Here is a 22280-nt window from a genome sequence, read left to right as displayed (position 1 = left end):
GGACATGAGTTCGAGCACTCTGGAAGATAGTGAAGGACAGGGAAGCACGGCATGCTGCAGTCCATGGAGTTGAAAAGAATTGGACTACGGCTTAGAGACTGAACAACAACATTCTGTTTCTTTTCCTATCCATATTCTACTGATGTGGATATTGGGTTGTTTCCAGTCTGTGGTTCTAGTAACAGTCACAGTGCCGCTGTGAAATCTTTTCCGCAAGGCACATATACGAACATTTCTTGTCTAGACTATACACTTGGGGGTGGAATTGCTGGGTCAGAAGGTATTCTTCCTGGGATGGTCAATTTTATGTGTGAGTTGGCTGAGATGAGGGAGGCCCTGATGGCTGGTGAAACCTGGCTTCGGGTGTGTCTGTGAGGTTGTTTCCAGAAGACACTGGCATTGAAATCTGCAAACACGGTAGACGGTTCTCACCAGGGAAGTCTGAACAGAACAGGGAGGTGGAGGTGGGTAAGTCAGCTCTGTGTCTGAGCTGGGCCTCTACCTCCCGTTCTCGGTCATCCGGGGTGCAGGCTCCTGGGCCTTTGCAGTCACACCAGGACGTACACTGTTGACTCCCAGGGTCCAGCTCCTGGGACTTCGGGTCTGGGCTGGAACACACCCTGCTCCCCTGGGCCTCCAGCCTGCAGACAGCCTCCACAATGAGCCTCCCCAACCCCTCAGGGTAAGCCTCTTTCTATCCACCCATACGTAACCTCTTGGTTCTGTTTCTCTGGAGACCCTCACCCGTGTGATTGCCACGCTCCACGGTGGACTTTCTCCCATTCAAACCCCTACCAGCTGTGGGCCAGAGTCCCATAGTCACCAGAACTGGGGCAGGCCATTAATTTTCACCAGTCGGATAAAGGTGATGTGTTATACAACTGTGATTTAAGTATTACAAATTAGGGTTTAGAGTTTAGGGTTACACATGAGGTTGAACATTTTTCCATGTACTTCTGAGCCTATAATTGTGTTACTTCTTCTTGGGAAGGTCTGTTTGTGTCTTCTGTTCATTTTTCTCTTGAGATGTTTATCTTTTTTGCATTGATTTGAAGGAGTCTTTTAAAAAATAATTTTATTTATTCATTTTCAGCTTGCTGGGTCTCCGCTGCTATATGGGCTTTTCTCTAGTTGCAGCGAATGGGGGCTTTTCTCAGGTTGCAGCTTGTGGGGGCTCCTCTCTAGCGCAGCATGTGGGGCTCCTCTCTAGCTGCTCAGGCTTCTCATTGTGGTGGCTTCTCTTGTTGCTGACCATGGGCTCTCAGGTGCGAGCGCTTCCGTAATCGTGGCTTCTGGGCTCTAGAGCACAGGCTCAGGAGTTGCGATGCACAAGCTTTGTTGCTCCACAGGTGTTTTCCCAGCCCAGGGATTGAGCCCATGTCTCCTGCATTGGCAGGTGTGTTCTTTACCAGTCACCTGGGAAGACCGTGAGGGGGTCTTTACAGCCACAAGTCACAGGCAGTCTCACTGACCTGACTGGGCAGATCTCTTGCCCATCCTGTGGCTTATCCTTTCATGTTCTTTGTTGACTTTTGATAAAACGTGTTTAATTTTCATACAAATTATTTTTTTTCTTATATGGCTTTGGTTTTGGAATCTTATGAAAACCTTCCCTACCTCGAATTAGGTATTTTCCTGTTCTAGCATTTCCTAAGATTTAGTTTTGCCACTTACATATAAATTTTACACCTGGAATTCATTTTCATGTTTAGATTAAGGTAGGGACTCAGTCTCACTTGGTTGACCAGTTGTCCTGGAACAGCACAATAAACATTCCATCCCTTCCTGCTGATCTGTGATACCCACTGTGTCATGAATCAAGTTACCAAACAGGACTGGATTTGTTCTTCCTGATCTTCCGTGTATCTCCTGATACACCCAAACCACACTGCTCTGGTTACTATGGCGATAACAAACCTTGATATTTGATAGGGCAGATTTCCTCCTTTCTTTTTTCCTCTTCAGGAATTTTCTGATTTTTTTTTTTTTTTTTTACTCTTTGTTCACCCACATAAATTTTAGAATCACTTTGTCAGTTTGTGTGAAAAGCCCTGTTGGAATTTTTATTGAAAATGCATTGAATCTATAAATGCATTTGGGGACAGCTGATTGATGTCTTTGTAATATTACCATCCTCATCAGTGATGTAGTCTGTCCATTTACTTATGCCATTTAAAATTTCCTTCAAGAAAGTTTTATAATTTCTTCACTGTGCATATTTTATTAGATCTCTTCCTAGGTATTCTACTTGTTGCTATTCTAAATGATGGGCTTCCCTGGGGGCTCAGAGGTAAAGAATCTGCCTGCCAATGCAGGAGACACAGGAGACTGGGGTTTGATCCCTAGGCTGAGAAGATCCCCTGCAGAAGGAAATGGCAACCCACTGCAATGTTCTTGCCTGGGAAACCCCATGAACAAAGGAGCCTGGCAGGCGATAGTCCGTGGGTAAGAGAGTTGGATGTGGCTTAGCAGCTGACAGGAACTGTCCCTGTGGCTCTGGCATCAGATCAGACTAATCTTATCCAAGAAGATATCTAATCTTATCCAAGAAGCTGAAAACCCTTCTTTTTCTAGTCTCTGGGGAAGATTGTTAAGATTGCAAATGTTCCTGAAACATTTCCACCTATCAGACCTCTGGGCTCTTTTCTTTGTGGGAAAATGCTTAGCAACCAACTGAATTTCTTCAACAGTACAGGACTACTCAGGCTTTCTGTCTCTCCTTGAGTCTGTTTTGGTCAATGGTGTTATCTAGGAATTCACACATTCTGTTGAAATTTTCAAATGTCTAAATGTCATGTTAAAAAATACCTGTTGTCTCTGCTGAATCTGTGATATGCTTTCTTTTTCATTCCTAACGTTTATTTTTGCTATTGCTTGTTCACTTGATTAAATCGTAACAGAAGTTTGTCAGTATTTTAACCATTTCAAAAAGACAGTCTTTGAATTTGATTTTCCTGTTGAAAAACGTGTGCTATAATTCACTGGTTCCTGCCCTTCATTGTTTTCTTCTAAGTTATTCAAAGCTTAAAAAAATTTTTTAAGCTATTTGCTCTATTTTTTTAAAGTTGTTTCATTTATTAAGGAATTCCCTAGCTGTCCGGTGGCTAGGACCCTCGCTCTCACTGCCAAGAGGCCCGAATTCCACCCCTGGTTGGGGAACTAGGATCCCCAGGATTTGCACAGGATTTGGTCAGACAGAGGTGGGCAGGAGATACCAGCTGGGGCTCAGGGAGGTCTCTCCACCACACAGACCCTCGGGACAGGCTCAGCTTTCATACCCTTGGAACTAACTGCAGAAGAGCCCAGTTCCAACCGAACTCTTCCCTCCAGCCAGAAGCCCGCCCTCCCCCCACCCCCCACCCCCATCACCCTGGAGGCTGGCACAGAGACTCCGCACAGGAAATCAATCTCTCCCCAGCATGCAGACCCCAAATTCATTTGCAGACGTTTTGCCTGTGTTAGCCAGCATTTTAATGAAGAAACAGCATACAGAAAGCATCTCCCCCTAGCGTGCATGCGTCCATTGCTGCTGCTGCTGCTGCTAAGTCGCTTCAGTCGTGTCCGCCTCTGTGCGACCCCATGGACGGCAGCCCACCAGAATCCCTGGTCCCTGGGATTCTCCAGGCAAGAGCATGCATCCACACATACACACAAACACACACATGCCCTCCAGCCCCAGCCCCACCCAGGTCCTCTGACCCCTCGCTTTCCCCTCACCACAGAGGCACACAGACCCAGCTCTTCCCCCCCTCCCTCTAACAGCCCAGCCCAGGGTATCGAGGACCTAGACTCCATCCTGCAGACAGACGCCTGCCTTCTGATCCCCCAAGCGGGAGCCTCGCGGCCATGCTGTCCAGTGACTCAGCTCAAGGCTGGGAGTCTGAACACCTGCTTCCTCTTTGTCTTCCCCGAAGCCTCCGCGCCTGCCTGGAGGAGCTTCCCCCTCGCTCGCCTCCCCCTGAGGCTCTGGGCATGGCCAGCATCCTCCACCCCCTTGGATGGGCTCCCCAGGCGGGCGTGGTGTGAGGAGTGGAGTTTCAGGGACTCGCGGTCATCCGCCGGCTGAGGGGCCGGGCAGGGCCATTCCACTGTGTGGCGGGGCTCATCGCTGGGCTCTGCAAAACACAGAGGACCAGGGTGCCCGGCTTGTCCCAAGGTCAACACAACCCCGCAGTGGGCCAAGCCTGGGAGCTCTGCTACGGGGCCACAGCCACCACATGCTCTCTGAGTTTGGGCCAGGTTCTTCTCTGAGTTTGGGGCCCTAGGGTCCCCAAACACTAGTGTGAACATGAGCCAGGCACTTCGAAATGTTCCTCCCCAGAGTTGAAAGGGTCATCGCTGCACAAAAGTCAATTCTGAATAATTCATAATGTTAGGAGTTACTTTTCCTTCTTGCTTTTCAAAATATAAGATGTTATCAGGGGAAATGTTTTCTTATTAACACATATGATTTGCCTTACTGAAAAGGAGACCATTGACAAGAGAGCCATGTGGCCCGGGGGCACCGCGTGTCCGTCTCTGGGCATGTTCACAAAGGGGCATCGCAGCTTCCTCTCTCGTTCAAAACAGGGGCGGGGCTGTTCTGGGACACTTAGGTGGGTGGCATGCAGCCCCTCAAACCAAGAGCTGCTCACCTGTGATCTTGCCCACCGCATCTTACAGATGAGCAAACCAGGGCCCCAGAAAGACCAGAGGCAGATGTTAAGTGAGGGAGTTCACAGAGAGCCAGGCTGCGAACCTGCCGGCCTGGCCCCAGCCCACCCTCCCAGGGGGCTCCCTGAAAGCAGCTGGGGCTGCCCCCCTGGCTCTCCCCGCCACTCCGCCCCCCAGCCAGCTTAAGCCCGAGCCGGGCAGCCTCACCCACGACGATGAGTGTGGCGGTGCTGACCGCCTGGCCCAGCGTGTTCTCGGCCACCGCCTTGTACTGGCCGCCGTCCGTGGCGGAGACGCTGGGGATGACTAGGGAGCACACACCCATCACGTCGGTGGTGTACGCGGCCGGGTGGTTGGCCAGGCTCTGGTCGTTCTTGAACCAGGAGACGTGGGGGCGTGGCTGCCCCTGCACGGCGCAGGTCATGCAGCACTCGCTGCCCAGGGGCAGCAGGTGGGGGCGGAGGCCCACCAGGAAGCGCGGCTTCTGGCTCAGGTCGGGCTCCCGGTAGCTCGGGGCCCTCGCCACGACCTTGTCTGTGGCGGAAAGCAGAAGGTCAGAGAGCCGGAAGGGCGGTGGGGAGCCGTGGGTGGGAAGCTCCTGGTGGAGGTGGGCGTGCCGGGGTTCTCTGACATCTCGCCTGCAAACTTGACCCCAAGGCTGCTGCACTCATTTTTTTTTTTTATCCTTTAAAAAAAAATTTTTTTTTTTTCCTGTACTACAAGCTAACACACACGTACTGTGGGCAAATTGGAACATAGAAGAAATCAAAAGAAGAAATGAAAACTGAGCAGGCCCTAACTACCTACGGATGAATCTGAGTGTGGAACCTTCGGACACTTTTTCATTTTAGAAAATCGTGAAATTTAGAAATCGTGAAAACGTACATCTGATTTTAGGGCCTGATTTTTCGGGCGACTGCTTTGAAGTTTCGAATCTATCTGATCGCAAAGGACTATTTTCAGAGAAGCACTGACCTCTGTCTACTGTATCGCCCGCCTCTGACTTGAGAAGCCCCGGAGCCCCGCAGGCACCGGGCCCTCGCGTTCTCCCCGCAGAGGCGGAGCCTGAGGACAGGGGCGGGGACCCGCCTCCAACCCCGCCCCTGGCGCCCTGGACGCCGAGCTCACCAGGCGGCTGGCGCGGGACGACCCAGGGCTGGCGCGTGTCCGAGGGCTCGCTGGCGCCCAGCTCGTTCTTGGCCACCACGCGGAAGTGGTACTCGTGGCCCGGGAGGACGCCCACCAGGGTGAAGCGGCAGTTGTGCAGGCGCTCGGCCGCCGGACACCAGGGCGCGTGGGCCGAGGTGCGCATCAGCACCGCGTAGTGCAGCGGCGCGGCGCCCGCCTCCGCCTCGTCCGGGGACGGCTCCCACTCGATGGTCACCGAGCCCAGCGTGCCCTCCCGCAGCACGATGGGCCCTGGCGCCCGCGGGCGCGCTGTGAGGACAGAGCGGGCAGGCTGGGGTTCGTGTGCGCCTGACTGGACCCGGGGCCCCTGCTGAGCCCTGCCCGGGGCTCCAGTCCTGCCCAGGTTCCCATATCCTGCCAGGGCCTAGGTCCTGCCCCAAGTCCCTGAGTCGTGCCCAGGTCCCTGAGTCCTGACCTGAGTCCCTGAGAACTGCCCCGTCTCCCCATGTCCTGCTCCAGGGCCTGAGTCCTGCCTAAGTCCCCAAGTCCTACCCTGGGTCCCTGAATCCTTCCTGGGTTCCCAAGTCCTTCCCAGGCCCCCTCTTCTTCCAAGGCCCTGGAAGACACGGTCTCCCCACGCAGGGGACCAGGGAGAACGGGACCAGCCCTGCAGTTACTGCTGGAGAGTTGAACGCCTCTGAAGAGGCTCATTGGGATCCACTTTGGCCCCTTTGTAAGTGACACAGGACACGGGAACAGAGTGGGGCTTCCGTAAGACCAAGTTACGGAGCCCCCACTGTCAACTGGTGGTTAGTTCTGGGTTTGAGAAAACCCCTTGGGGCCGGGCCGGGGGACCACCTTCATCCCAGGTGAGGACCACGGACATTTCTTCCTAGCGCTCCTTGGGCTGATGGGATGGCGGTGACTGTGCTCACTGACCCAGAGGAGGGACAGCGGGTCCCGAAGACTGTGCTCAGCTGTCCCCAGGCACCTGGGGCAGTTGGCCGGTGAAGCCCCGCTCCCCCGGCCCCTCCAGCTGTCTCCCTCTGGGTGGGCGCGCAGCAAGGGTCTGGGAGTGGCCTGAGTCCAGCCCAGGGCAGGCCGGCCTCACCTGCCACCCTGAGGCGGAAGCTGTAGGTGGCCTCCTCCCCTCGCAGGCTCCTCAGCACCACGGTGTAGACGCCGCTGTCATCGAGGCTGGCCGACGGGACCAGGAGCTGGGTGAGGCCGTCCTTGACGGAGGCCACACTCCGCTTAGGCAGGGGCAAGCCGTCCTTCAGCCAGGTCACCTCCGGGGTGGGCGTAGCCTGGGCACGGAGGAGAGGGGGTGAGAGGGGAGTTTGGTGGGAGGGACGGCTTTTCGCTGGGCTGAGGTGTGGGTGCAAGGAGAGGCCCTGGGGCAGAGCTGGCTAGGGAAAGGATGGTGGACAGGTGGGCATGGCGGGGTCGAGGGGAAATGAGCGGGTGAGGCAGAGGCAGGGCGGCTGAGGGGTAAGGGCCTTGCACATCGCACGCGTGCAGACACCTGGGCTTCGTTTCGTGAGCCATGAGCTGCTGTTGTGAGGTTTGACCAGGAGAGCATGACTGGCTCTGGGTTCACCAGACAGGGGGCACAAGGGCAGGGGGGAGTGGGGAGCACGCGTGGGAGGGGAGCACTCATGGGAGGAGAATACTGACCAGCTGGTGCCAAGGCCCAAAAGGCCAGTGACTCAGGGGTCCCTGCAGGGGTCCAGCAGCGAGAGGATGGGGGCCTGACCCTGCCTGATGGCCGGGACCCTCTCTCTCAGCACTGGGCATGAGTCACCTGGGGCCACGAACAGTGACTGACCTCACAGGCTTGTCTGAGAACCCGAGAAATGACTGATACCTGGGAGGCTCAGAGAACAGAGCCCAAGACAGAGCAGACGCTCAGTGCGTCTTCCACGTTTTGTCATCGTTACGACTGCCATCGTTGGGGTCTAACGGTTAAGAGCACGTAATGTAGAGATAGGTTGGGGTTTGCGCCTGGCTCTGCCGCCTGTGAGCTTCCTGCACAGGTTATGATGGCTTTAACGACAGCGACGGCAGCGGTAATAACGACAGGTGACGCGTCCTGGGTACTTGCCACTTGCCCAGCACTGTTTATGTGCTTTCAGTTACGGATTCCTTGAATCCTCAGAACAGCCCTTTGAGATGTTACTGCTATTAAACACGTTTGACAGAGGACGTGGGGACACAGACGTTGAGATATGTGTCGAAAGTCAGTCAGTGCAGGCTGGGGTCAGAATTTGAATCCAGGCCACCCGTGCTTCTAACCTCCCTGGCTGCTCAACCACGTGCCCACAGACAGGTGCTGCTGCTGGAGGTCGTCCTGAGTCAGAGGCAGGCCGCGTGCTCACACAACACACTTTCTGAAGTCAAGGACCCCCTTCCCAGACCAAGGGGAAGTAGGGGTGGGCTTAGAGGCGCAGTCCCGGGAGCCACCACCAGAGGGGCTCACAGACAGGAGCCGAGCGGCGGCTGGCGCTCAGCACAGGGCTGTCTGCAGCGGGACGCCCACACTCCTCTCTACCGCCCAACTTCCAGCACGAGCCCAGGTCCCCGACGAGCAGGGAAGAGAGGAGACCCTCAGGGCTGACACTGTCCCCCGAAGCTCAATACGTGTGCTCACCTCAAAGTAGATGGGCACGCGGACCATGTCCCCAGCTCTGACCGTCAGCAAGTCCTTCATGCCTGTGTCCATGCGGAACTTGGGGCGGACTGGAACACACGGGGTGGCCTGTCAGCTCCCTCTGCACTTGGGCCCCAGCCCTGTTTATGGCCGGGCAGGGCTGCAGGGGGACGCTGGGCAGCCCTGGGACGCTGAGACCCCGTGGGACATCAGATGGGGGGGCCCTGTAGGACCTGGAGAGGGGACTGGAGGGGATTCCTGCAGGGGAGCTGTGGTGGGCAGCCTCGGGGTCAGGCCGGCACAGAAACTCCTGTGTCTTGTGATGAGACAACGACCCACTTGAGGCAGCAAGTGGCGGGAGAGCCCTGGAGTGGGGGCAGGGCCAGGACAAGGCTCTGGACTCTGGACACAGACACAGGGAGCTCTTCTCTGTGCGTCCCCTTTGTCGTCACACGGACACCTGGGCTCCACTGGGACGGCCCAGTGTCAGCTTGCGCCAAAGACAGGCCAGCTGCTCCAGCAATGAAAGCCCGCCCCGGGAAGAGGCGTCCCGCTTCCAAGGAGCAGGGCCTGGGGGCCCTCTGCTCTGACGGGAGCCGGGCAGGAGCTGAGGGGCACCGGGCCCTCTCGAGCCACACTCAGGAAGCAGCAAAGAGTGCTGGAGCGAACCTGGGCCTTGGGGTCGGTGACCTGGGCTCTGCTGAGGGCCAGCGGCTAGGTCCAGGGCAGCGCACCCCTGACCTCTGACCTCGGCGTCCTCATCTGAAATCTGGGGAGAATGCTGAGCTGGTAGGACTTGGCATGAGCCGTGATGAAAATGCATTTCCGCAAGGCCTCCCTCGCCCAGCGCCCTGCCCCTGCTAGGCGCCCAGGATGTGGCCCTTCTCTGAATTGGGGAGCGGCCCCGGGAAGGGCCTGGCCTGGAGGAGGGAGGGGGACTCACCCGAGGCGGGCACAGCTTCCACCGCCGAGCCCAGGGCAGTGGGCTGGCCAGGGCCCCCGTCGTTCACGGCCGTCACCCGCAGCAGGTAGCTCTCCCGGGGCCGCAGCCCCTTGGCCGTGTAGGTGGTGCCCTGCACCGTGCCCGTGTGGCACGGGCTCCATTGCAGGCTGGCCGAGCTGCGCAGCTCCACCACGTAGCCCTGCGGTTCATCCCCGTCCTGGGTGTCGGGCCGAGCCCAGCTCAGGGTGATGCTGCAGTGTGACGTGTCCGTGACCTGGAGATCCCTCACGGGCCCCGGGGGTCCTGGGCGGGCACCACGGGCCGTCAGGAGTGGCATCACCTCTCCTGAGGGAAGCCCCGCGCAGTGGACCCTCCCTGGGTGGGCGGCCGGGGGTTCCTTTCTCTTAAGCTCTTTGGTAAAGCCCCTGCCTGGACCCAAACCCTGACTCTGTCCTGGGCTCTTCCTGCGTCTGCACTGCCGACCCCAGCTCTCCTCCTCCAGGAAGCCTGCCCCGACTCCTTCCACCCACTCCCCAGCCTGCCAACCCCCTTCTCCTAACTCCACCCGTAATTCCCAAAGCTGCTGTGTTCTGTGATGCATCCTTGGGTCCCAGGATCCCTAAACGCTAGAATTCTGCGTCTTTCTGTTCCAAGCTTTAAGCTGGTCGAGACTGCCTCCTCGGTGCCTAGTCCACACTCTGTGCTTTTTACCTGTAAAATGGGGCCCATCTGCCCGTGAGGTTTTCATAGCAAAGCTGTGATGTGTATAAAGGGCTTTGTGGGCTGCACAGTGGCCCAGGGCTCTGGCCTCCCAGCCTGGGGTACCACCTTGGGGGTAGCCCCCTAGACTCCTTGAGTCTGTCCAAGCCCCATAGCCACCCCGCTCACGGCCTGGCGGACACGGAAGGACGCCTCTGGCCGATCCACAGTGGCCAGGAGCTTGCTGCATGCCTGGGGCTTGTTGAGGGTAAGAGCTCAGGGGAGGTGCACAGGGCAGCCATGTGCTGTGGAGAGACACTTTGACGGGTGTTTCGTGGGAAAGGTATTCTGTGCTCAAATTTGAGAAATGCGGATCAAACAAAGCGGTGCAGCTTTCTCTCCTGGCGTCCCGGCTGCCTGCCGTGGGCACTGGGACCACAGGTAGGGCAGTGCTGCTCTAGACCAGGAGTTTCCCAAGCCCACACGTGCTTCCTGGGACCATGCCAGCGCCCGGTAGGTGATGAGTGAATGGAAAATTGGTGGTGAGGCTCCCCTGTGATCCCCACCCCCTAGGGATGATGCCTCCTCACGGGAGGGAGTGGGAGCTTGCAGAAATCGAGCCGGGAGAGGACTGACCCAGGGATGTTCTGGGTGGAACTCTGCCAACCCCCACCTCTGGCCTGGGTCTGTCTCAGTGCTGGCTCCCTAAATCACTCCTCACCCTCAAGGCCTTTCCACCTTCGTTTCCCCCCCGACCCCAGCCCCCCGGGGGTCAGTACCCCACTTACTCATGGGGTCGCGGGCGAAGACGGCCTCCGACGGGGGTCCAGGCTCTCCCCGGCCGGAGGGGGCCACAGCCGTGACCCGGAACTCGTACTGCCAGCCCTGCCGCAGGTCCCCCACCGTCCACTTCTTCTCTGTGGGAGGCCCCTGCACATCAGTCCTGCCCGACAGGGCCGGCGACGCCCGGACGGGACCAGCCTGGCCCTACAGCTCACGCATCCTGCTGCTGCACCGGGAGGCCTGGTCCTCTCCAGGCGGAGGGCGCCGTGCAGGGTCTCAGGGTCCCTGTGCGGTTCTGCCTCTGCCTTGCCAGAGCAGCCTGGGGCAGGCGCCCCCAGCGCTCAGCGGCCCCCTGCCTTGCAGGGCAGCCTGGTGCAGGCGCCCCCAGCGCTCGGCGGCCCCCTGCCTTGCAGGGCAGCCTGGGGCAGGCGTCCCCAGCGCTCGGCGCCCCCCTGCCTTAGAGCTGTTGTCCCACCTCGATTAAAGGGAGCCTGTCAGCGGCGGAGCCCAATATGCCCTCTTTTCAGAGACATGGAGGCTGAGCCCCAAGGAGCACGGCCTGCCGGGCATTCTGAGCGTCTTTGTCCTGCGGGCCTGGGCATGGGCTTTTCTGAGTTCATTCTGGGCCCAGAAAGCAGTTTCTCAGAATCGACTCAGTCGGGCGGGTGCGCGGAACTACTGCAGCCACGGCAGCCCGCAGGCCCAGGGCCCCTGCTCTGCACGGGGAGCTCGCTGTGCGATGCGCGTGCGCCCGGACTACAGAGGGGGCCCCTGCTCTCCGCAGCGAGACGAAGCCCAGCCCAGCACAGCCAGATGAACAAAGGAAAAGCAAAACAGTTAAGTCATCTGGCTCGATGCTGCCCCAACAAAGGACCCGGGCCGGGGGTCCAGGGAGGCTCTGGAGGCCAGGACGATGCCCACCACCCCCGGGCTGCTCACCGGGCACTGGCTCCTGGTTCACGGCCACCCAGGTGTTGCTCCCCTTCTTGCGCTTCTCGATCAGGTAGCCGAGGATGTGGGCGCTGCCGGGGCCCCGGGGCGCCGTCCAGGACAGAGTGACGCCCTGGCTGGAGGCCGATAGTATGGACGGCGGGGGCGGGGGCCCAGGCCGAGCTGCGGGGGGAGGAGGTGCTGGTCAGCCAGGGCTGGGCGAGGCCCCAGCTCCCGGGGGGGCACCGGAGGAGGAGCAGGCCCTGGGGGAGGCCACACGCAGCCCCTTCCAGGGAGGCCAGTGTGGGAGCCAGCCCACACTTTGGGGGCAGGAGTGACAGAAATAGGGAGGGGACAAGAGCCAGCCCTGAGCCCCTCTGCCCCGAGCCCCTGGGAGGTGCCCCAGAAGGAGGATGAGCCTCGGAGAGCAGCTCTGCCGTCAACCTCGCCCCACAGAGCCACAGCTGGACAAGACCCTTGCGTCCTGCCCACTGACCCAGCCTCCAGGTCCCAGAGAAGCTGGGGTCTCTCAGGGCCCAGCCTCTGGGCGCGGCGCAGAGCTCGGCAGTGTCCCCGCCCCGGTCCCCCGTCCTCTCACCCTCAGGCGCCACCAGCACCTCCTCGGACTCCAGGGCCTCCCCGGGCCCCTCCGCGGTCACAGCCCGCACGCGGTAGGCATACTTCTTGCCCTGCTCCGTGTGGGCATCCGTGAAGGCAGTGCTGTCTGAGCGGGGCTCGCCCACCTTCAGCCATGCGCTCCGGCCGGCCTGCCGCCGCTCCACCTCATAGTGCTGCAGGGCCCGGCCGCCGTCGTCCTTCGGGGGCCGCCAGCGCAGGCGGACTCCAGCCCCGTGGCTGTCCTGCACCTCCAGGGGGCCCTGCGGGGGCTGGGGCTTGTCTGGGGACCCCCAAGAGGAGCAGGAAGAGAAGGGGGGGTCAGGGGAGCCACAGGGGAGCCGCACTCCCCCCCTCAGTGGACACACTTGCCTGCAGTGGAAGGCCCAGGCGGGCTTCACCTCGAGGGGCCCTGGTCTCCACCCCCGACATGCACAGCCCTCCGGAACGACATGGAAGGCACCCGCCTGCAGGGGCTCCGGCCACACGCAGTGCCCCCAGTTGCCGTGGGCTACGGAGTGGAGCCTCCCTGCCTGGGTCCTCCATGTGGACCACAAGGAACCTGAGTGACGTGACTCCAGGAGGGGACAACCACCAACCCCATTATACCCCTAGGAGATACTCAGCCAGCCTCCCCCAAGGAGCCCCTGGGTCTTTCTAAGCTGCATCTTCCAATCAGCGTGAGGAGGGCGCGCCCAGCTCGGGCAGGTTTGGTCTTGGGCAGCGCACACGGGGGTCGGTGTCGTGGGGGGCTAGGCGGGGCCCGGGACGGGGCGAGGGCCAGGCTGGCACCTAGGACCTGCAGGGTGAGCTCGGCCCGCGTGGAGCCGCCCTGGCTCCTCAGGGTGACGCTGTACTGGCCACGGTCCTGCCTGCTGGCGCTGGGGAGGCACAGCCGCGTGAAGCCGTCCCCTACGGCCACCTGGGCGCCACGGCCACTGCCTCCGGCCACCTCCTCCCCGTCCTTCCTCCAGGTGGCCTGGACTGGGAGGCAGCTCTGGAAGGGGACCTTCATGGTCACTGGCTTCCCAGCCTTGACCACCAGCGGCTCCCTCAGCTGCGCGGTGACGTCCGGAGCGATGACTGGGGGGTCTGGGGGGCACAGGGCAAGGGAGTCAGAACTGGGGGAGGAGTGGCCCCGGGGGTCTGGGGAGCACAGGGCCCAGGAGTCAAGGGCGGGGGAGGAGGGGCCTCAGGGAGTCTGGGGAGCACAGGGCCCGGGAGTCAGGGGTGGGGGTCCCCGGGGGCCGGACCTCCCCGAGGACATGCTGAAGGGGAGGGGGAGCATTCGGGCTGCTCGTTAGAACAGCATCAACCTCTCAACGGAGAGGCAGACTGGACGCGGGCCGCAGGCCAGTGACACGTCCAGACTCTCAGCCCTGGCGCGCGTCACTGGCTGAGAGCCGCCTGTCAGGGAGGGGGGCCGGCCCTCACCGTGGACGGTCAGCGTGGCCTCGCTCTGCTGGCCGCCAGCTGCAAAGCTGTACCTCCCGGCACGCGTCCCGTCCGCCTGGGCGATGACGAGCCTGTGCGCCAACCCGTCCTGCTCGAAAGCGACTCCGTCCTGGGCGCTGAGCTGAGAACGAGGCCACAGAAGGCCGGTCACCCACCCCGTGCAGCCCCTCCTGAAGCTGGCCAGTGCCTGTTACTGAAGCTGCGGGAAGGAATGCCCGTTCATGCTCGGCAGGAGCCAGGCCCCCCGTTTAGCGTATCCTTAGCCGTCCAGTGACCTATGAAGTGGGCAGCACTATTGGCCCAGAAATCAGCTGAGGACGAAGCTGAGCTCCAGAGCCCTGGGCCTACCCCCACCGAGGTGTTAGTGGAGGGGTGGGGGCCGCTCAGGGAGTCCGGAGCCCGAAGGACAGACTTCACCAGGTGCTGGGACGGGACGGCGGGTTGGATGGTAGCGGGAGGGCCAGGGGCCTGTCCGGGGGACACTGGGTGGAGTACATGTCCACTCAAAGAGACAGCCCTTTCCAAACACACCAAGTTGTTGACCATGTAAACTTCTCCCAGCGTCGGCGCCGCTACAGCGAAGAGTGAAATCTCCTTCTTGCAAAGCCGCTGCCGTCTGCACCCCTCTGCTTCGCTCAGCCCTCCCCCGCAGGCTGGTTGGCAAAGCGGGGTCAGCAGGGCTGAGGGGGGCAGTACCTTGACTCCGTCCTTAAACCAGGCTCCAGGTCCCAGGTCACGTGTGAGGGTGCAGGAGAGCATGGCGGCCTCCCCACGCTCCACCTCTGTGTCAGCCAGGCCCTGGGAGAAGTGGCTGGCGGGGCCTGGAGGGGCACAGCGGGGAGGGGTGCTGGGTGCCCAGGGATCGCCTCGCCCAGCTTCCCGCTGCACCCTGGGGGCCACATGTCCTGCCAACAAGGCCAGACTACCCCATTTTCTCCACAGGGCTCAGGCTGGTACAGGGGGTCTGGGGGCCCAGGGAGATGAAGGGCCCTAGGGCACCCAAGGGGATATCTAGGTGACCCACCAAGTCCAGTGCCTTGGACACAAGGGGTCAAGACAGACACCAGGAGGGCTCTCAGCCCTGAGAAGCCTGCGTCCCACCCGCGCAAGGAGGAAGAGTAGCCTTCTGATTGGAGAAAAGATCCCTGGAAATGGGGCTCAGGGACAGCAGCAAAGTCCCGGGCCCAGAGGCAGGCCTGGGGGCGGCCCTGCACCCCGGTGTCCAGGGAGACCCCTGCCCCCACCCCCGGAGCCAGAACAACGGAGAGGCACCTACCTCGGGCGTCCTCAGAGAAGCTGCCAGTGCCAGGCTTGCGTCTGGATCTGGGGCTCAGGGCGGCGTCCTTCCTCCGGCCGTAGGCGTCTGATCCGCCAGCTCTGCCGCTGCCCAGGCGGCTGGGGGGCTCCCCAGGGTACCCCGTGTCCTCTCCGCCAGGCGGCTGCCCCAGGTCTCTGGCCTCGTCCTCCCCACCTCGCTTTGCTGCTCCAGGATCAACCCTGGACCAGGTCTGAGTCCTGCTCCTGTACGGGCCCAGCCTCCTCTCTGCCACGCCGGCCTCATCCACTGCCTCGTACTCTGCCAAGGCCTCTGGGCTCTGGGCCCTGTCATCCTCAGCATCTAGGGAGCCCCTTCCTCTTCTGTGTCCTGCGCCCGGTGGAGCGCCAGGCCCCTGACCCCATGACCCATCGCCAGGCTCTTTTCTGCTGTAGGGACCATCCAGGGCATCCGGGGCTCCCTGTCGTCCCAAACCCCCAGGCTTTCGAGAGGAGCCGTCCTCCCCACCAGCAGAAGTCCCCTTTCCGGGGACACCTGAGTCCTCTGGGCCACTAGCCCTGCTCCTTCCCAGACCCGAAGCTCTGCCATCCAGGAAGCCTGGGCTTCGCCCCCCACCAGCCTCCTCTCCGTCTGGAGCCCCCTCCCAGCCCCAGGAGCCGTCTAGCCTTTCTTGGGTCCCCCTGCGAATGGCGTCTTCCTCCTGGAGGGAGCTCGAAGCCCAGGGGCCTGGGGGCTGGTCCCAGGCTCCAGAGCTGTCCTGGCCAAACCCCCGGTCTTCCCTGCCTGGGCCCCACGCATGTCTTTCCCCTTGCTCACCAGTGGGCCCTGATGTGGATCTGCCCCTTTCTGTGGGCAACTGGCTGCCATCCAGACCCTGGCCTGCGCCCACAGGGACCCCCCGTCCGGTCCCCACCCTCTTGCCACCCAGCTGTGCGGCCCCGGCACCCTGAGGGACCAATGCCCCCTGGACAGATGCTGGACCCCTGCCTGCCATCCCTGGACCTGATTTCCAGGAGTCCTGGTCACGTGTGGATTCCTGAGCAGCTGACTCTGCCCAGGTCTCACCCTGCAATGCCCCCCGACCATCAGGGACCCCGGAAGCCCCACCCTCCCCACTGGGAGCCCCTCTGTGCCTGGGGTACCCTGGGAGCCCAGAGCCGTCTCGCTGCCCTGTGATACCTGACTTCCCCTCAGAACTCACAGCCCCCCATGCCTCAGGGGCACCTGGGCGTCCAGAGCCCCTCAAACCACTCTCAGAACCCTGCCCATCTGAAAGCATCGACAGGCCTCCCGGAACCCCCAGCATCCCTGGGCCCCTGGGGCCGTCCCCATGAGCTGCACCATCCACGGTACCTGGCCGTCCAGCTATGCCAGAGCCCAGCCCCGCACCTGTGCCTCCCACCAGGCCCATCCCTCTGCCCCCCTCTGGACCATCCTTGGGGCTCGTGCCACTGTAAGGCCCCTCTGAGGCTGCCCAGTATCCGGAGCCATGCCCCATGGTCTCCTGGCCTCTGAGTCCACCATCCTCTCCCACCCCAGCCAGTGAGCCTACTCCTCCAAATCCCCCTGAACCATCTCTGAAGCCCACCTCATCCTCTGGCCCCATCGCCACAGGTCCTCTTGAGTCTCCCCTGTAACCTCCCTTACTCCCTGACTCCATTCCCCTAGCCCCTGCCCCCATTCCTCCTGAACCCCCTAAACCATCCTGATAACCAGCTTTAGCCTTTGAATCAATACCCCCAGAACCCCCAAAACCATCCCCATAACCAACCTTAGCCCCTGAGTCAACTCCCCCAGAACCCCTTAAACCATCCCGATAACCAGCCTTAGCCTCTGCCCCCATTCCTCCAGAACCCCCTAAATCATCCCGATAACCAGCCTTTGCCCCTGAATTGAAACCCCCAGAACCCCCTAAACCATCCCCATAACCAGCCTTTGCCCCTGAATCAACTCCCCCAGAACCCCCTAAACCATCCCGATAACCAGCCTTAGCCACTGAGTCAACTCCCCCAGAACCCCCTAAACCATCCCGATAACCAGCCTTTGCCCCTGAATCAACTCCCCCAGAACCCCCTAAACCATCCCGATAACCAGCCTTTGCCCCTGAATCGAAACCCCCAGAACCCCCTAAACCATCCCCATAACCAGCCTTTGCCCCTGAATCAACTCCCCCAGAACCCCCTAAACCATCCCGATAACCAGCCTTAGCCCCTGAGTCAACTCCCCCAGAACCCCCTAAACTATCCCGATAACCAGCCTTAGCGCCTGCCCCCATTCCTCCAGAACCCCCTAAACCATCCCCATAACCAGCCTTAGCACCTGCCCCCATTCCTCCAGAACCCCCTAAACCATCCCCATAACCAGCCTTAGCACCTGCCCCCATTCCTCCAGAACCGCCTAAACCATCCCCATAACCAGCCTTAGCTCCTGAATCAACTCCCCCAGAACCCCCTAAACCATCCCCATAACCAGCCTTAGCGCCTGCCCCCATTCCTCCAGAACCCCCTAAACCATCCCCATAACCAGCCCTACCTCCTGAATCAACTTCCCCAGAAGCCCCTAAACCATCCCGATAACCAGCCTTACCTCCTGAATCAACTCCCCCAGAACCCCCTAAACCATCCCCATAACCAGCCTTAGCGCCTGCCCCCATTCCTCCAGAACCCCCTAAACCATCCCCATAACCAGCCTTAGCACCTGCCCCCATTCCTCCAGAACCCCCTAAACCATCCCCATAACCAGCCTTACCTCCTGAATCAACTCCCACAGAACCCCCTAAACCATCCCGATAACCAGCCTTAGCGCCTGCCCCCATTCCTCCAGAACCCCCTAAACCATCCCCATAACCAGCCTTAGCGCCTGCCCCCATTCCCCCAGAAGCCCCTAAACCACCCCCATAACCAGCCTTACCTCCTGAATCAACTCCCCCAGAACCCCCTAAACCATCCCGATAACCAACCTTAGCCCCTGAATCAACTCTCCCAGAACCCCCTAAATCACTCCCATAACCAGTCTTAGCCCCTGAATCAACTCCCCCAGAACCCCCTAAACCATCCCGATAACCAGCCTTAGCGCCTGCCCCCATTCCTCCAGAACCCCCTAAACCATTCCGATAACCAGCCTTAGCCCCCGAATCAACTTCCCCAGGACCCCCTAAACCATCCCCATAACCAGCCTTAGCACCTGCCCCCATTCCTCCAGAACCTCCTAAACCATCCCGATAACCAGCCTTAGCTCCTGAATCAACTCCCCCAGAACCCCCTAAACCATCTCCATAACCAGCCTTAGCCCCTGAATCAACTCCCCTAGAACCCCCTAAACCATCCCGATAACTAGCCTTAGCCCCTGAATCAACAGCCCCAGAACCCCCTAAGCCATCCCTATAACCAGCCTTAGCGCCTGCCCCCATTCCTCCAGAACCCCCTAAACCATCCCCATAACCAGCAGCCTTAGGTCCTGAATCAACTCCCCCAGAACCCCCTAAACCATCCCGATAACTAGCCTTAGCGCCTGCCCCCATTCCTCCAGAACCCCCTAAACCATCCCGATAACCAGCCTTACCTCCTGAATCAACTCCCCCAGAACCCCCTAAATCATCTCCATAACCAGCCTTAGCCCCTGAATCAACTCCCCTAGAACCCCCTAAACCATCCCCATAACCAGCCTTAGCCCCTGAATCAACTCCCCCAGAACCCCCTAAACCATCCCGATAACCAGCCTTAGCGCCTGCCCCCATTCCTCCAGAACCCCCTAAACCATCCTGATAACCAGCCTTACCTCCTGAATCAACTCCCCCAGAACCCCCTAAACCATCCCCATAACCAGCCTTACCTCCTGAATCAACTCCCCCAGAACCCCCTAAACCATCGCCATAACCAGCCCTAGCCCCTGAATCAACTCCCCCAGAACCCCCTAAACCATCCTGATAACCAGCCTTAGCCCCTGAGTCAACTCCCCCAGAACCCCTTAAACCATCCCTATAACCAATCTTGCCCCCTGAATCAACACCCCCAGAACCCCCTAAACCATCCCGATAACCAGCCTTAGCTCCTGAATCAACTCCCCTAGAACCCTCTAAACCATCCCGATAACCAGCCTTAGCCCCTGAGTCAACTCCCCCAGAACCCCTTAAACCATCCCCATAACCAGCCTTAGCCCCTGAGTCAACTCCCCCAGAACCCCCTAAACCATCCCTATAACCAGCCTTAGCCCCTGCCCCCATTCCTCCAGAACCCCCTAAACCTTCTCTATAGCCTGTCTCACCCCATGACTCTGACTCCCCAGAACCCCCTAAACCACCCCTGTGACCTGCCTTAGCCCCTGCCCCTATTCCTCCAGGGCCCCCCACACCATCTCTAAAGGCCGCCTCCCCCCCTAGCTCTACCCCACCAGGCCCAAGACCCCTGGACCCTCCTCCATAAGCTGACGTGCCTCCTATCGACTGAGGTCCTAGAGCACCTGACCCATCCCCACAGCCCAGCGGTTCACCGGATGCATCAGCCCACCGGCCCTCAAGGGCCACCCCAGCGTGAGACTCTGATGCCTCGGGGCCCCCGGGAGTGCCCCCGGGACCAGCCCCAGCTCCAGAGACCCCCACACCGAGGCCTCTGGCTCCACCCCTGTCATGCACTTTGCCTGCTGCTTGCAGAGACCCCGACACCCCAGAGCCGTCTTCACCCGCTCCTTCTCCAGAAGCCCCCAGGCCCCTCAGGGCTCTGCAGCCCGCATCATCTCCAGTCTGACCCCAAGGCCCCGCTCCCCGCCAGCCCCCCGGCTCTGCCCCTGCGCGTCCCTCCCCAACAGTCTCTGCTGCACCTGAGGCCCCCAGGCCGCCTCTCCCCACTGACCCTGCTGTTCCAGGCCGGCCCCGGCCACCAGGAAGATGCTTGCCCCCAGGGCCGCTGTCTCCCCAGCCTCTGGAGGCCCCCCCAGCCTCTGCAGGCACCCCGCTCCCGCCCACAGGGCCCCTGTCTGGGCTGCCTGAGCCACTCTTGAGGCTCTCAGGTCCCTCAGACGCCCTTCCTGCAGGACCACGACCATCTCTGCCTCCAGACCACGTGCCCCCGGGCACCTCTGGGCCCCAGCTGCCACCACCCCCGTCCCAAGGCTCTGCTCCCCCTGGGCCCCTAGCATGGCCGAAACCCATGGCTCCTGGCCTGCCTAAGCCATCACTGAAACCGGCTCTATAGGCCAGGCCTGCTCCCCCGGGGTACCCGGAGCCCTCATCCAGCCCAGACTCCATCCCCTCCGGGCCTCCGAGGCCACCCACGTGGCCCACCCCACCTCTGGGTGCTTTTTCTCTGGAGCTCCGGGACCCATCCCAGAAACCTGGCTCAGACCCCGTGGCCCCCGAGCCTCTCAACCCGTCCATGTCTTCCAGGGTCCCACCAGGGCCTGAAGACTCACTGAGCCTGTGGCTTCTAGCACCAGACCCGGCCAGCCCCACCGCCTGGGGGCCACCCTCACCCCCTCGCTCCCCACCGGACACCAGCACTCCAGGCCTGCCGTGGGCCCCGGTTTTGCTGGGGTCGGACCCAGGGTCATCCCAAGGGCCTGGGCCCACAGCCTCGCCTGGAGCCCTCCGACCGGCAGTCCAGGCCCGGGGATCCTGGGCCCTGCTGGAACTGCGGCCCACCTCACCCAAGGCTCCCACGGACTCTGGGCCCTCCCTTGTCCTGAGCCCCCGTGGGCCCCCTCCCCAGCCCCCGGGACCCCCTGGGCCTCCATCATCTGCCTCTGCCCCAGTTTTGGCCTCAGGAGCCCTGCGGCCCTGGAAGAAGCTTTCACCCGTAGATATAGGTGGCTCCTGGAGGTGCCAGCCTGCAGATGCCCCTGAGCCCCAGGAGCCCCTTGCATCCCTGTGATCAGCATCGCTCCCTTTCTCAGGGCCCCAGCCTGCCATGGAGCTAGAGCCCCGTCCTCCTATAGGCGCCAGTGCTCCGGGACCCTCTGCCCCATGGCCGCCTCCAGCACCCCCTGGGCCAGCCCTGTGGCCCCACCCTGGGCCCGCCATGCCTCTCCCCACCCCACCACTCAAACCGTGCCCTCCCCTCAGCTCACCCAGGCTCTCCCCCTGCAGAATCTCTGACCCTTGCCCTTCTAAGCCAGACCCTGCAGGACCAGCCTGGGCTCCCCAGGGGGCCCGCTCCGCCAGTCCTCCAGCCTCAAGTTGCCAGGACCCCGCCTCCCAGGCTCCCGTTGGCTCTGCACCGTCTCTGCTGCGACCTCGCTGTTGGCCTCCCGTGAGTCCCAGCCCGGATTCCAAGTCCCCTCTTAAGCCCCCCGGAAGGCTCCGGTCCCCACCTCTCCCTCCGTGGAGCTGGTCGGCCCCAAGACCCGGGACTCTGCCTCCCTCCTCCTCCAGAAAGCCCTCTCTGGCCTGTCCAGGGCCCCACGCTGCTTGAGCCGCCTCCTTGTCCCCCGTCGAGGAGTGACCAGGCCCTCCCAGGCCGCCCCTGTCTGGGCTGGCTGTGGCCCTAGAGGCCAGCCCAGCTCTCTGGAGGAAGCTCCCTATGGGGCCCTGCTCTCTGGATCTATCCCCCTCCCCATGGGCGCTCCTGAAATCTTCTGGGCTCTGGCCTTCTTGTGCCTGCCTCTGGTGGTCAGCGCTTGCGGTCAGAAGGCTCTTATCCTTCCCAGCTTTGGTGAGAGGTCACGCCCCCGGAGAGAGAGAAGAGAAAAGCCCTGTTAAATCAGGCTGAGGCGCCTCTCAGACCCCAGCGGTTTCCCCAGTTGCCTGACCCTCAGTTTCCCCAACAGAGAAGCAAGCCGGCCATCTCTGGAGGAAGCCAGGCAGACCAGCTCACTGGTGGCTCATCCCATCACCGCCTCCCCCGGTCCTGTACCTGAGGCCCCCACCCCGACCCTGCTCGGTGGTTCAGGAGGACTTTGGGAGAAAATACAGAAGCCAAAAGTCATTTGCCACCTGCAGTTGCCTTGCTGTTTTTTGTTTTTTTTTTTTCTCCCTTTAAATCAACTTGTTGTATTGCTTGTCTTATGAATGTCAACTTTAGTTTCCTGGGATCACCTTGAACCCAGAACCCTAAGGGGGCTTAAGGATGTTCTCTGGCCTGACCCAGGGGCTCCTCACCCGTAGTGGACCTAGCCCACTGTCCTCAGCCTGGCCAGGACCCCAGGGTCATCTGTGC

The 22280-nt window shown here is 60.9% G+C and overlaps 1 protein-coding gene across 1 annotated transcript in view; it reads right to left on the bottom strand.

Moving 5' to 3' along the window:
* Nucleotides 1-3417: 3417 nt before the first annotated feature.
* IGFN1 (immunoglobulin like and fibronectin type III domain containing 1) overlaps nucleotides 3418-22280 on the bottom strand; it is a 30504-nt gene continuing 11641 nt past the window's right edge. The window contains exons 13-26 of the mRNA XM_055583185.1: nucleotides 21713-21771; nucleotides 15133-15241; nucleotides 14553-14677; nucleotides 13836-13977; nucleotides 13194-13493; nucleotides 12385-12684; nucleotides 11796-11969; nucleotides 10862-10990; nucleotides 9375-9677; nucleotides 8432-8520; nucleotides 6893-7088; nucleotides 5782-6090; nucleotides 4861-5187; nucleotides 3418-4115 (exon numbers count right to left, since the gene is read on the bottom strand). Of these exons, the coding sequence (XP_055439160.1) occupies nucleotides 3862-4115; nucleotides 4861-5187; nucleotides 5782-6090; nucleotides 6893-7088; nucleotides 8432-8520; nucleotides 9375-9677; nucleotides 10862-10990; nucleotides 11796-11969; nucleotides 12385-12684; nucleotides 13194-13493; nucleotides 13836-13977; nucleotides 14553-14677; nucleotides 15133-15241; nucleotides 21713-21771 (2816 nt within the window). The 3' untranslated portion in view covers nucleotides 3418-3861. The remainder of the gene's footprint in view (nucleotides 4116-4860; nucleotides 5188-5781; nucleotides 6091-6892; nucleotides 7089-8431; nucleotides 8521-9374; nucleotides 9678-10861; nucleotides 10991-11795; nucleotides 11970-12384; nucleotides 12685-13193; nucleotides 13494-13835; nucleotides 13978-14552; nucleotides 14678-15132; nucleotides 15242-21712; nucleotides 21772-22280) is intronic.

Source organism: Bubalus kerabau, chromosome 5, assembly GCF_029407905.1.
Source record: "Bubalus kerabau isolate K-KA32 ecotype Philippines breed swamp buffalo chromosome 5, PCC_UOA_SB_1v2, whole genome shotgun sequence".
NCBI lineage: Eukaryota > Metazoa > Chordata > Mammalia > Artiodactyla > Bovidae > Bubalus > Bubalus kerabau.
The sequence above is the reverse complement of the archived record's forward strand: the minus strand, read 5'-3'. Positions and strand labels throughout refer to the sequence as shown.